The sequence below is a fragment of the Coturnix japonica genome, chromosome 5, assembly GCF_001577835.2.
Source record: "Coturnix japonica isolate 7356 chromosome 5, Coturnix japonica 2.1, whole genome shotgun sequence".
NCBI lineage: Eukaryota > Metazoa > Chordata > Aves > Galliformes > Phasianidae > Coturnix > Coturnix japonica.
The window spans coordinates 48,350,316-48,364,050 of NC_029520.1; the positions used below are offsets into that span (position 1 = coordinate 48,350,316).

The window sequence follows — 13,735 nt, forward strand, 5'->3', positions numbered from 1 at the left end:
TCCCTCCCTTCCTTTTAAGAATTATCTTCTTGCGCAGGAGCAGCGTAGTAACCTCAGCCACCTCCAGTACAGCCCTTCCTGTGCACCAGCAGAAAGGCACATTGAGGAAGTGGTCACATCACTGTGGGCTTCAGCAGTTTCCAGGTAACAAAATAGCTTTTAAGATGTAGCTGCCAGCTGGTGTATTTTTAGTGTAGCCCTCAGGGACCTGAACAGCCCCAGGTTAACTCTAACAACACAGCGGTAAAAGCAACACTAACAACAGAACATCCACCTGTGCACAGCATGAATACTACTGTTTCACTGGGAAGATCCACATAACAAGAACACCTTGGCTTTTAATTGCTCTGCAAATTAAAACAAACGAGCAGCACTAAGAAGTGCACTGCAGGTAAGCACAATGAAAAACTGGGCATTTGTAGCATATAAACACTGAGGAAAAGCTTCCTGCATATTTTCAAACTAGTAACTATGGGACTTAGTTATGTTTCAATCCCACTCAAGCAGGAAATTACTCCTGTATAGTAAAGAATGGCTGTAACTACAACAGAGCAGCACAATTGGTTCATTATGACTGTAAGGTCAGAAGTTAAAATGCTTATCCCCAGTATATGAGGCTCTTCCACGACACAGAGTTGGTACATGTGTTTCTACATCCATCTGCACCCCTATCCCTAGAGCTAATGCTAGAATCTGTGTGAAAGGGGCATGAGCAGGCCTTGCCCAGGCTCATCTAACATACCCACAAAGCTTGTACATACATATACACACACATATTAGTTTCCAAGACCCCTATATTTTATGCAGTATCTTCAGTAAAGCTGTCCAGGCCAATAGAATTGCAAACATCAGGGCTCCCAATGCTTTTGCAGAGCACATGTCTCTTTGAGATCTGCATGTTTCCAGTCAGAAGTCCACATCACTACAATATGAATTTAAAGAATTTCATTCAAATTACCTTCAGCTGTGTAAGGTCCTCATCAGTCAGACAACGGCCTTCTGTGCTCTGAAGTTCTGCATTTGCCCATGCATCGATTGTGCCAGATAAACCAAGAAGTTTGTCCCACAAAGCCTGAGCTCTTCCCAAATTATCACAGTAGTTCTCAGTTTTTTCATTGATCTACCAGGAGATTTACACATGGAAAACACACACAGACACACAAAACATTGAGTTATATTCTAAAAACAAAGGCAGCGTAATGTAATCTGAGCAAAATAAAACCACCCACATAAACAACATGTGCAGCAAGGGAAAAAATTCTCATGTGTCTTCACAGCAAACCAGTCATGGAGAAGATATTTAAATCCCTGCTACACATGTCGCTAAATACACCAATCAAAACGGCAGCTTGCCAGTTTTAAGGCAGGTTTAGGAAGGAGCCTTGCTCATTAATGTTTATCTACTCTCAGTAAATACCATCTAATCTCGGTATTGATGCACTGCTTAGACTGACTATGGCAAACATTTCTCCCCAACAGCACCAGCACTGTAATTCTCCCGACTGACTCCAAAGTCTGAATGCACTGAAATTGTTATGGAAGCTTAAAGATTCATGCTGAAAGCACAAACATTGCCTTTCTTCACTTCCCACAGTCATTTAATGTTAAAATTGCCCATGATATAAACTATCAAAAGCATTACCCCCATAGGCACTCTGTAAACCTTGCTCTGGATTTCTCTCTTAAGAATCTTTGCCATATTGCACTTAATTTATTCCAAATATTACACATGAGTCAGAATCAATTACTTTAATGCACGGCGGATAAGACCACCCCGATAATTTACTTTTTACATACATCCAGCCATCTGTCCACAATAATGTTAGCCTCATTCTCAAACGGAGGCTCCTCAAAGCTCCTCATTTTATTGAGCTGGAATTGAAGGTTTTTGCAGATCTGATTTATTTTGTCTACATCTTCAGCGTGATCATTAAATTCCTCTTTTGCCTCTTCAATCTGTGAAAGAGACCAAGTGGATATTTGTAAGCACGTTTGCTTAAAACAGTTTATTCAGCAAAACATTTTAAGTGATGTGCTGTTACTTTCAGTTCAAACATATAACAGCATTACAGGAAATAACCTATTTTACAGAATATGATGAGACTAGCAATGTATTCTCTGCCATTGTATCCCTGCCATGCTGATAAGAACATCTTCCTCTTCATTCTCTCATTGCTAGCACAACAGCAGAGTGAGAACTATGGATAGCATACTTCTTACTACAAGACCTAAAAGCACAGCTTGATTTAAAAGTAACAAGGGGACCGTATATCCAAACACAGCATCTCAGTAACAGAAATAAACAACATACCATGTAATAATTGTCTCACATCCTCATTACTCGGCACTGATCCCCGCGTTTTGAACTACTTATACAAAAGCTTAGATTGCACTTCATAATTGTCAAATATGCCACTGCCAGAAATAAAACTGTCCTTTTTATGCTATTTTCTACTTAAACACGAGACTGCCTCTTTGTGCTTGGTTGTAACATCAGTGTTTACAAACAACACGGAAACCTACTGGAAATGAAACACTGACCTCTAGCGTTAGGCTATTAAAAGCTAATTCGCAGAGATGACCAGCATCTCATTGGACAGACCCTGCCAACCAGATATAAGGGGAGGGATGGCAGAGTAGCAGCTGCAGAACAGGCAGAGTAGTATGGGCTGTAATCGAAGCAAAGGGTCTCCAACAGGTTAGGGGCTGGGCATGCAAGCAAGCTCTCCTGCAGTGGAAGCTCAGGCAACATGAGGTGCCAGAGGTCCTGCTTGTGAAATCAAGAATAGATCCTGCTTGAGCTGAAGGGCAGATGATGCACACAGGTACCCACCACGAGGGAAGAAAATGTTTATGCTCCTTCTTAAATTTAATCATCCCAGGCACTGGCTGAGAGCAAATGTTCCTGAACTACGGTTGGTGTCTCATCAGAAAACTTAAAAATGGCATCTAAACAGCCTGTTATGTAAACCAGCCAGGAAAGGTGAAACCTGTTCAGCAAAACGGTCACAATGGAAATGCTGCTGTTCCACAGTCCATTAGCTATGGATACGTAGGCCCAGTACTTGCATTCGTTTACATAAAAATAACGTAGCTAGAAGTCAAGCTTTGCTGACCAAACTGTGTTGTGGTTCAGACAAAAGTCAGTATGACATCAGAGATTAATGTTGAAATTATAGCTCAATAAAATACTGAATTGTCAGGCCAGTTCTGGCACCCAGAAGTCTGCATCACTGTGCAGTTTCATGCTGGCAACCTCAAGCAGGCTCTGAGCAAGGTGGTAATGATGTACAGCAAGGTACACAAGCTCCAGCCTGGGAAGCAGAATAGATCTATGATGGTCCAGTCCTTCAGTGGATGTGTCATGCTGACACAGCTTTACAGCTCTGTTCTTCAGCTTCTTTCTCAGGGTTAGCTGAAAACCTCCACATAGCACTGCGCAGTGCAGACAAACCCTGCAGCCCTGTCTATGACCTGAACAGGGAGAGGATGCAGATCTACATTCTCGGTTACACATTACAACAGCAGCAGATAAACAAGCAATCCCCACGGAGTTCCATTAGATATTATTTTTGCTTGAGGCATTTACAATGCTTTAAACCATCCCTTTAGCAGTGAATGGATTTTGTTGCTTCTGTATATTTGCAAACTACCTACTAGAAGGTTTTTAACTTGAGAGAAAATGCAAAAATGTTCTAAAGAGTACAGGTAAAATATGTCTCACTGATGTCAGAACATGTTTTTTCTATTGGCAGAACAAGATTTCATCTTGTTTTGGTACTGGATCAAAACAGTTTTTTTTTTCTTTTTTGATCTAAATCCCCCTTTAATAAGAATATGATTTACTAAGTAAAGCTGGTCATCAATCTAACATGAGAGTATAGTCCTTGAAAGTACTTTGGAAGCCAAAGCGAAAGCAAGGACTTGACATTCACACTGATGTCCAGGTATACAACCTTAAACACAGCAACACTCCCACACTCCCAGGAAAGGTACTTTATTTGTTTATGTAACTTTTCATTAAGTTCCTTTCACTCACCTTTGTTATCAGTCTGTTCAAATTGTCCTTCCCCATGTACGAATTTTGCTGTGAAAGCACAGTCTCCTGTTTCTGGATGATGCTGGTTAGACTACTTTTGCAGCTATGATACTGCTTCAGGAGCTCCAGAGCCCTCACACACTGCTCCTGGCTATTGAAAAAAAGAGATTAACTATTTATTGGCTATGCATAAAGGAGCAGCCTAAGTCTCCCACCTGCTTCTTTCTCCTACATATATGTATGGGGAGCCCAGACTCTCTTACACTTATCAAACAAAGTTTCTTAGTTCCTTAGTTCTTTCCTGACTCTCTGTCAGATGCACTCTTTGATATGATTCAGTCTGACTTCTTGAATGTGCTGACATGAAATTCACAGCAAGCATAAAAGACTCCAACAGCCAGACTTTTCTTTTGGATACATATTAAGTTCAACATATCACTCCATACCTGTTACATGACAGGATTGTGATTTCTTAAAAATAAGTAATATTAATGAGCTTTGGCTGCAAATTCATATGTGCCATTCTTGGCATTATGACAGTCCACAGCATTGCTGTAGTAACATTTCCTACTGCATCAGAATTTCACTTACTTTGAAGTGTGGTTTTAAGACTCATTCGCTTATTCATTTCATAAGTAAATTTCTCAATTGTAAAATACTATTTAAAATAGTACAACTTTTCCTTACCATTCAGCAAGCAAGAGTTTTGTATCCTCCCACGATCTCTCTGTAACTCTGCACTGCTCATTTGATTCTTCTGCTTTTTCCTCTTTCATCTGCAGGAGCTTATTAGCAATTTCTCGCACAGATTTCATTTCAACAGCTGAACAATCTAATTCCTTTTCCAATTCCATTAATGATTTTATCCTTTATTAGGAAAAAAAAAAAAAATAATGAAACACAGGCTTATATTAAAGCAAGTCTTGATTTCTTTTTCTATCAGTGTAATTATCAAAGCTCTCTGAAATTTCACCCTGAGCTGAGCACTCTTGCTATATTAAATGACATCATAAAAAGTGTAATTTGATTTTCAGATCATGAAATTTGACAGTCTGCCAGATGAGTTATACTGACCTAAGAGCCGTTTGAGTAAGTAATCCCAAATCCTTTACGCCAATGAGTTCTGGATGAACACAGTGAATCATTTGGTATGAAAATGTGAAGTGCACTCTGGCTATCTTTAAATAAGTTATGGCATAGCGTGGGATTTCACAACCATAAAGTCCTCTCCCTTTATCCCCACGCTAAGACTGTAGTGAACTGTTTACTCATCCTTTGTAAAGCTGCAGAGAACTCCTCTGAAATAGTACCTGAGATACAGGCATCACATGAATGACTTACTCTAGGTATGGCAAAATAACACTATTGCTCAGGGGTGCAGATCACATCGTGGTGCTCAGGAAGAAGAGCTGCCTCCCTATTTGAGTTATCGTATTGAAAACTATGATTGTAACAATCAGCCTCCTCCTGTTTCCTCATCATTAATAGTACTTCAAAGAAGCACATACTTGGTGTTAAAAACAAAATAAATGGAGAAAGCTTCCCTTCTTTAGGCTGTAGAGAAGAGAACAGACCACAACTCACAATCTTTCAGTGCTATGAAGAGGCTTTAAGATACATTCAGGTTTCAGTGTTTTACTGCAAAGAGTTCATAGAACTTCTGAGTTCGCTGAAATTTCTTAATTACAAGAGCTTTGAAAAACAATTTACCTTTGTTGAATAGCTGGAACTGTTGGATCCTTCAAACCTATTTTGTTAATTCTATCACGTAGATCCTGAATGTTTTTAAGGAGTTCCTCATTTCTGGTGGAAAAAACCTTGTATAAATCACTTCCCTCTGCAAGCATCTGTTCACTTGAGTGGTCACCAGACACTTTTAGCTCTTCAGATAAAGTCTGAACAAGCTTTTCACAGCTAGTGTTTCTCCCACACTCAGCATCTTCCAAGCAGATATCAACTGTTTTCAAGCGTTCATCCAAACACTGGGCCTCTTTTGCCATATGAGAAAGTTCTTGTGCAGCCTCTCTCCATGTTTTTCCTCGTATTTCAGGTTGGCCTACGGGATCTGTGAGATGGTCGACGGAAGACTTAATTTTCCTCAATGAGGCCATAAAAGCTTCCAGATCTTTAAGGACTGTCTCTCGGATTTGCATTCTATGGCTCATTTCTTCAAGCTGGTTTTGATAATAAAACATAATTTTACTTGCAGCTTGCAGATCTATTGGATTAAATTCATTTCTTGCTGAGCTATCTAGGTGTTCCAATTGTTTGCACACTTCAATCTGATTTAATATGGATCTCTGTAGCTCCTGAAATAGACAAAGACACCAACAGTGTTAGTAAGCGAAAGAAAGACTGTATTTGAGCTGAACCAATGAAAAACAAATTCTCCTGATCCAAGTAGGATATATGTATAAATATAATATTGTTAAAAGTGTGAGGGAGAATAGCTTTTGGATTTTGGTGTTTTGAATTTCCATTACAATTTGTTACTGTGGAAGATCTAGATATGGAAATATCAAATGCAACTGAACTGGTAAATGCATTGCTGTGCCTATATGTTCAGTTCAACATTTGCTAAGAAGATAACATCATGTTAGAAATATAAACTTAAGTCTGTATAAGGCAATCTGAAGTCATTAATGCAGAACAGCAATACAGTAGTGTGCTAAATAAGGTGGTTAAGCAAGAAAAACTGTTTTTTCCCCTACTCTGGATCTTGGTGAAGGATGGGTTAAAAGAGAAAAATCAAATAAAATGGTATTCCACTGACAGAGAATTTATTCAGCATTATGAAAAAACCCCAATCGCCTTGCCAGCAACCAGACAAATAGGAGAGAAAGCTGATGAGAGTCCTGGGACTTGGGAATACAGGCAAGCACACAGATTACTGTTATTTCTAATACCTTTTATGTTTTATTTTACTGTGTTTTCAGAGGAGATTCACAAACACCTAAAAATCTCCTTGTGAAGCCTGCTCATTACCTAGTTAAAGGATTATGTAGCCCTCAGATGAACAGCCATACATCAGTGTTGTGAAACCCCAGAAGTGCAAAGCTAGGAAAAAATGCAGGACCAACCAGAAGGAGTCATCTCAAACACAGAGTGCACATGAACTCTGCCCCAGAGCCTGAGAGACTGAAACTCTACTCAGCTTCAGAGCCAAGGGCAGACAAATGCAAACTTTCAGTACTGTATAGCAGCCTATGTGCTCAGCAGGGACAACATACCAGGAACAAAACAACATCCACCTCGCCTAGCAGACAGAGCAGAGTCTAGGAACAAGATACTGAAAGCAGCTAAGAAGCCCAGCTCTGCAGCACACTCAGATCCCTCAGCAGATGTGATCAAGGCAGCTTATTTTAGCTTATCAATTAACACCACATTACTTATATCACTCTGCAAAGAGACATAGCCAAGTGGGGACAGTGTAAAACTGTAGCAAAGGAAAGTCCTGACCAAATATTAAATATACGCTGCTATGCCTTTTACAGTGGAGCCTATCAAGAGTGCCTGTGTGGCTCTACTGAGGAACAACAGCATTTGAAGCAAATGGATTAATGTGTTTAGACACAAATCAGATCTGAAGTTTTGGGAAGTATTGTGAATGGTGCAAAAGTCCTAAGTGAGAAACTGTATGCAGTCTTCTAGTTCCTAGAGATATTAAGAACTGTCCTGGTTGGGATGCTGTCTCTGCATATCAGCATTTTCCCTTACCTTTAGCTCTCTGTAGGCAAGATCACTGTTCATCAGATTAAACTGCTGGATGCCCTTTTTGTTCAGCCTCTGATCTAATTCATGTAGAAGAATAGACTCATTTTCTATTGGTAAAACAATTTCCAAGGCAGTCCTTAAAGAATTAGTTCTATAAGAAAAGGTAAAGAAACACAAATTGGGAAAGTGGCAAGAAAACACACCTGACATGGCATGAAACATCACAAAGATACTGTAGTTGACTGATTGATCTAATTCTCTTTTTCTTCCTGAGGTCAAACAAGTTTTTCTATTGATAAATATGAGAAACAGCATGAACCACAGCTCATTTAACCAGTTACACTCTGAGCTGCCTGAAGAGATTCACACTATCTGCCATGTATAATTAAGAAAGTCTTTTGCAGTTAAAACAAAAGGCAGCTAAAAATACACAAACACTTTCTACAACACGCACTTTTCACCTCAAAATACATATTTTTCTTACTATGAACAATTCCTTTGCTAATATCATGAAACATTTTATACCTGGTACTTATAATATCCTGAAGTTCTGCCCATTCTCCTTCTAGTTTGCTTCTTGTCTCAGAAATAGCAGCCTGCTCCACTTCATCCACGAGGTTTTCTAACGTAGATGAGATGTTTCCCAATTGTGTCCAACCAGAATTGATATCATTCTCTACCATCTAAAAGACATGCAGGGTTCATTGATTTAACATGATTCTGTACAACAGACTGTCCAGTTCATTAAGTGACAATCACAAGAGTTTCTATGGAAAAAGCTGGATATGTCATCTTTAGTTAAGGGTTTCCTTAACTAACGCAATTTTCAGCTGCATGTGAATCTGTCAGCTTTTCAGAATGAAATTTTCTGTGTTAGAAATATTTGATAAGTCTGCTTCAGCCATTTTTACACAAGAATGAACAGAAAATATCTCACTTTAGCTGATTTTGAAAGAACAAAATTCAAACTTAGATCTGAAGCAAGTTCTAACACACTAGATGGCTTCTGGGTTCATTCCAGTGGAAGAGCTGAAAAATTACAATAATAAAATCTCTAACAACAATTATGTGCCTTGTAACATCACCTTAAGTTTCTCACAAATATACTTTAGTTCCAAGTCCTAGAAGCGTTTCATGCTGCACATCCACCATTGACATTTGATGGTTCACCTTTGAAGACTCTTCCAGTCTGGCCATGGTCCATCACTTACTATTACTGCTATCTATATATCTATCTGTTTTCTGTAGCTATTTTTTTTCATTAGATCTTGCAAATTACAAACAGTCACCAATTTCTGCCTTCAACAGTAGTGGCAAAACTACTGTGCTAAATAGGAATTTGGTTGTGCTAAATGTTAAACCCTCAATTTCTCTCTGTTTTCAATAAACCTGCTTGTAAGGATGCTCTGTATCCCTTGACAGCATACACAATTCATAGAAGGTAAGGGCTCTACATGAGAAAATAACGATTAAGGCATCAAGTATGCTTTTAAAAGATGAAGACTGACTTACCTGTAATTCAAGCAATTTATTTTGAAGGCATGAAGTGCCCTTTATTTCATCAGTAAAGCCAGATGCCACTTTATCTCTGCTTACTTGTAAAAGTTCCTCCAGGTTCCTTCTTTGTGCGTTATAGCTAAAAAAAATACAATACTTTCAGTGCAAGTATTACTTCTAATTTAATGGAACATAGCAGAAATTGGGCGTTGTCAACCAAGACTGCCATATAAAATGAGCACAGTTTGTTGCAAATGCATATTTTTACCTAAGCTGCAAATGAATGGGCATAAATGAGAAGTATATACAGTGGCTGAGACATTGTTCACATGGATAATTTTTGTGTTCACATGCCTTCTGGCATCCTTTAAATTCAGTTTTATAAATGCAAAAATGTGAAGTATTTTGAAAACTTATCACTTTTCCTTAATGTTGTGGTATTTGGTGCTATTGGTAAGGTGGATACAGATTTCTCTGTTCCAAGAAAAGAGCAGAAGAAAAACTGTAATAGCTTTAAGTGTTCTTCCTATAATACACTGATATTTGTGTTATTTAGCTACTACAGCACTTCCTTATCAAATGCAAAGAAACACTAAGTAAGCAGAAGTAGAGCAATAACGTAATTCATCATATCAAAAGTGCACCAAATGTTTCATAAAGTCTATTAACTTATGAATGTCTAGCGTTGTATCATCTCTTAATATACATGCATTTTAACTTACAAAAATTACCTCTCTAATAAAGCCGGTGTGGGCAGATCACTGTCTTCCTCAAGCATCTTCTCACAGCTTTCTCCATTGTGATGTTTCATATCTGCTTCCAAAATCGTATCTTCAGAGGGTCTTGATGTCTAAGTCAAAAAACAAAAGAGATAACAATGACTTTGCAGATGTCTGTGATCTCCTGAAAGAAGCAATGCTTTGTGTGTGCCAAAGGAGATGAAAGATACCACTCACAAACACAAGATATGCTTTATCTCAACAATGAGCCAAAAGAGCTTAGAAGACTTGCAGCCAGATCATACATTCCTTCCACACTTGTGCTGGGCCTCTGCACATGCAGCCACCCCACCACAACTCTGGCAATCACAAGCAGAAACCAAAAGAAACTGCCTTCTGCCCCCTTTTTTTAGGCTGCTTATATCAGATCATTGTGAACATCTCTTGCTTTTGATTCCAGAATACACTCTCCTGAGTTTAATGCCAGCTGACATCAGTTACACACATCATACTTCAAGTATCTATGATGGAGCAGAATTTATCGTTGTTATCAGGGACAATATAAGTAGTTTTGCAAGAGATCTCCCTTGATAACAGCCACTTCCTCTGTATCTGCCAACTTAATGTAAATGTAATGGATCCCTTCCAACAGACAGTCTGATGCTGTCTGACAAGCTGTCTACAGTCTCACTGCCATGAATGCTTATCCTAAATGAGACATCTTCTGTGATGTCCACATTGTAATGTCTTCTCCCTGAATTTTTTTCTAAGAAATTACATGGATTCTGTTTTTCCCCCAATTTTTCTAAAAAAATGCCTCCAACTTTTCACTAATTTTCCTCTCTGTGTCCTTAGAAATTTACCGGGCCACTATATCGTATCTACACTTCAACACAGCTTCATATATGGCTCTTTCAGCATAAAAGCACTCTTTAGCAAAATATAATGCAAGACTGGAGATTCGCACATTTTCAGGATACTTAGGGCTGTTCCCTGCATGTTACTTTGGAACATTTACTCTTTCTAGGTTCCCAAGTAAAACAGGTTTTTGTTCTGTGACAAGAGTCCTGAAATCTGCCATAATAAGAATAGTAACAGAAGTAATCAGCTTTTCTTTTTGCCAGTGATCTCATCTAGACTGAACACCGTCTCTTAATATTAAGTATTGACTTCTTACCTCCTGTACTGAAAGGATATCAACGTGTTGAGTAGAACTGGGCTTTTCTCCATTCTCAGAAGCAACAATGGAGCCCCTATGGTTTAAAAGAGATTTCAGCTTAAGAATAAAACATGAAACACAAAGGTAAAGAAAGAAATCCAGGCTTATGATTAAAACTTTACAGCACAGCTGTGTGGGAGGTAATCAAACACTGCTAGATTATGAAATTTAATATTAACCATTTAAAAAGTGAAGTTGCCCATTCTTGGGAGTATGTTCATAATATCACAGTATCTGCCCACACATCTGATTTTTACAAGGCTACAACACATCATGCATCCAGTCACCCACTCTTTCTTGGAAGGCTGTCTTCTTCCAGCATGAGACAGCAAGGCTGTGTATGTATCTGCCACAGTTTGTCGAAGCTTTTCTAGCTTTTGTTCAGAGTCTGCAGTGAATGTCTGTAGGTCTGGGATGGTTTCTTCTGCTAGTTTTCCCAGTATTTTAAGATCTTCTAGTGACTTGCTAAGTTCTTTCAGGCTGCCTTCATGCGAAAAAAAGGCCTAAGCAAAGGAAAATAACACAATAATCTCACATTAAGCAATAAGAGTAGGCAACTCTAATCATTCTCATACATTTTTCTATTTCCATTGTCTTCTTGAATGAGTGGATTTCAAGTATAAGCTGTCAAATCATGCGAGAAACATTTATCTTCCTCGATATTTTTTTCAAGTAAAGCCAGGAAAGCAACTGTGATTTCTGGGAATGTGCTCCCCAGCTGCATTTCCAAGCCTGTATTCACACTTGGATTTGAAATTACTTCTGTAACTACAAGTTCAGCTACTTTGGATCCCAAGTCATCTGCACTCTGACATTTAAAATACTGACCACAGGAAAAAAGTGAATTGGAAAATGTGTTTAAAATACCCCCACTCAATGATTTTACTTCTGAGGCTGATACATACAAATCTAACAAAAATTTGAGCAGAAGGAATGCACCTAAGAATGTTTATTTTTCTTTTCTATTGGTTATTTACTATTGAGTCTGAATAAACTCATGAAAAGAAAATACAAAAACTGTGCTTATTTCTGCAAGGGCCAGAATTTCAACAGAGAGCATTTCATTACCCTTCTAAGTAGTAAACCGGCACACCAATGCATATCAAAGAGGATGAACAAAAATGCTAGCAGCAATGAAGCATAACAACCATTGCCTACGGAATATGCAAGATTCACTATGCCTCCCACCAATAAATGAAAAATTCAAGTCTTATATCTAACTCTGTTTAATTTATATGCTCCACAAAGTGGGACTACAGCACTGCGAGAAAATACTCTCACTTGAAGGCACTGATTTTATTCAACTGTAGCAAAACAATTGTAACAAATTAAGAACAGAAAATCACTTCTCATTTTTACACTCTGCATAGATAAATCTGTTTTATGCTTCAAGATTGTCCTAAAATAAAAGAAAAAAAGGTAACATCTATGCAAAAAGGAGGTAAGTAATAAAGAGGATATTGTCTGCAGTCAGAAAGTCAATGAAACAATTTGAAATAATTTTGGTGGCCTCTGTTCTCTGTTTACACAAAACAAGGGTTCTATTTCACAAACACAAGCTACTACGTCCACTAATGGAAGCTGAAGCAGGAAGGACAGTGCATTCAGAAAGAGAAATAAGTCAGCAGAAAATAAAGGGTCACGTACCTCGTGTTCCTTGATGAGTCCTTTGGTTTTATTCATATTTAGGAGTTTCTTTTCTTTCCCTAATTGCTTATTGATTTTTTTTAAAGCTGTGTTAAATTTCTTTTTTTCCCTTTCTAACAGAAGCTGGACACAGGATATAATTTCATTATGAACGGCCTGCAAAATTCAGAACACATTATCCCTGTGAGATGGAGAGACGGTATTACAAAGCAAATTAAAGTCTCAGAGCACAGTGTGACAAAAAAAACACGTTTTCCAAGATGCAAAGCATAATGAGAACAGACAGTGGAGCCTCCTTCCAATATTATCTCACCTCCCATCTTTTACGAATATCTTCACTTTTTTCTTCTACTACCAGCTTTTCCTGATCGGATGAAATATTTTTCAGCTGTTCAACAGCTTTCAAAAACTTGTCAAGAACTTTATAGTCCAGAGCATTAAAAGCTTCCTGCAAAACAAGGCAGCATTATAAAAGATAAACAGAACTGAAAGTAGTTATCAATATAATAAAATGTAATCAGCAGCCTATAAAGGACGCATATAAAGCATGTGTATATGGCAAGTGTGGGCTGGGATGGCCCCTGCATGACTGAAAACAAGGATATTCTCCACTCTTGCATATTTGCAAAACTGCTGCAGACACAATCAAAATATGTTTTATAGACAAAAGCAATTGTTGTTCCTTTAATAACCTTTCCTGGGGAAACATGGCACCAAAGAGAAAAGCCTAAAGCTCCTGAACTGTGCTCATTTCTAGGGAACACACCCAGCCAAGTCCCATGTCTCCCATAAAGCATGTGAAAGGTCTGCACTGATGCAATGGGACCCTGTGAGCTCTGTGCAGCTGCCAGCATAAGGCTGCCCAGAACTCGCTGTGCAATGTGAGGCAACACAGATACC

General features: G+C 38.5%; 1 protein-coding gene across 6 annotated transcripts in view; it reads right to left on the reverse strand.

The window, feature by feature from the left end:
* Nucleotides 1-13,735, reverse strand: part of SYNE2 (spectrin repeat containing nuclear envelope protein 2) — a 156,243-nt gene that overhangs the window by 103,299 nt on the left and 39,209 nt on the right. For all 6 annotated transcript variants that reach the window (XM_015865456.2, XM_015865457.2, XM_015865454.2 and 3 more), the window contains exons 21-33: nucleotides 13,149-13,283; nucleotides 12,836-12,991; nucleotides 11,480-11,691; nucleotides 11,147-11,222; nucleotides 9,982-10,100; nucleotides 9,266-9,389; nucleotides 8,279-8,436; nucleotides 7,757-7,904; nucleotides 5,750-6,348; nucleotides 4,727-4,906; nucleotides 4,040-4,190; nucleotides 1,798-1,956; nucleotides 959-1,120 (exon numbers count right to left, since the gene is read on the reverse strand). In XM_015865456.2, the coding sequence (XP_015720942.1) occupies nucleotides 959-1,120; nucleotides 1,798-1,956; nucleotides 4,040-4,190; nucleotides 4,727-4,906; nucleotides 5,750-6,348; nucleotides 7,757-7,904; nucleotides 8,279-8,436; nucleotides 9,266-9,389; nucleotides 9,982-10,100; nucleotides 11,147-11,222; nucleotides 11,480-11,691; nucleotides 12,836-12,991; nucleotides 13,149-13,283 (2,379 nt within the window). The remainder of the gene's footprint in view (nucleotides 1-958; nucleotides 1,121-1,797; nucleotides 1,957-4,039; nucleotides 4,191-4,726; nucleotides 4,907-5,749; nucleotides 6,349-7,756; nucleotides 7,905-8,278; nucleotides 8,437-9,265; nucleotides 9,390-9,981; nucleotides 10,101-11,146; nucleotides 11,223-11,479; nucleotides 11,692-12,835; nucleotides 12,992-13,148; nucleotides 13,284-13,735) is intronic.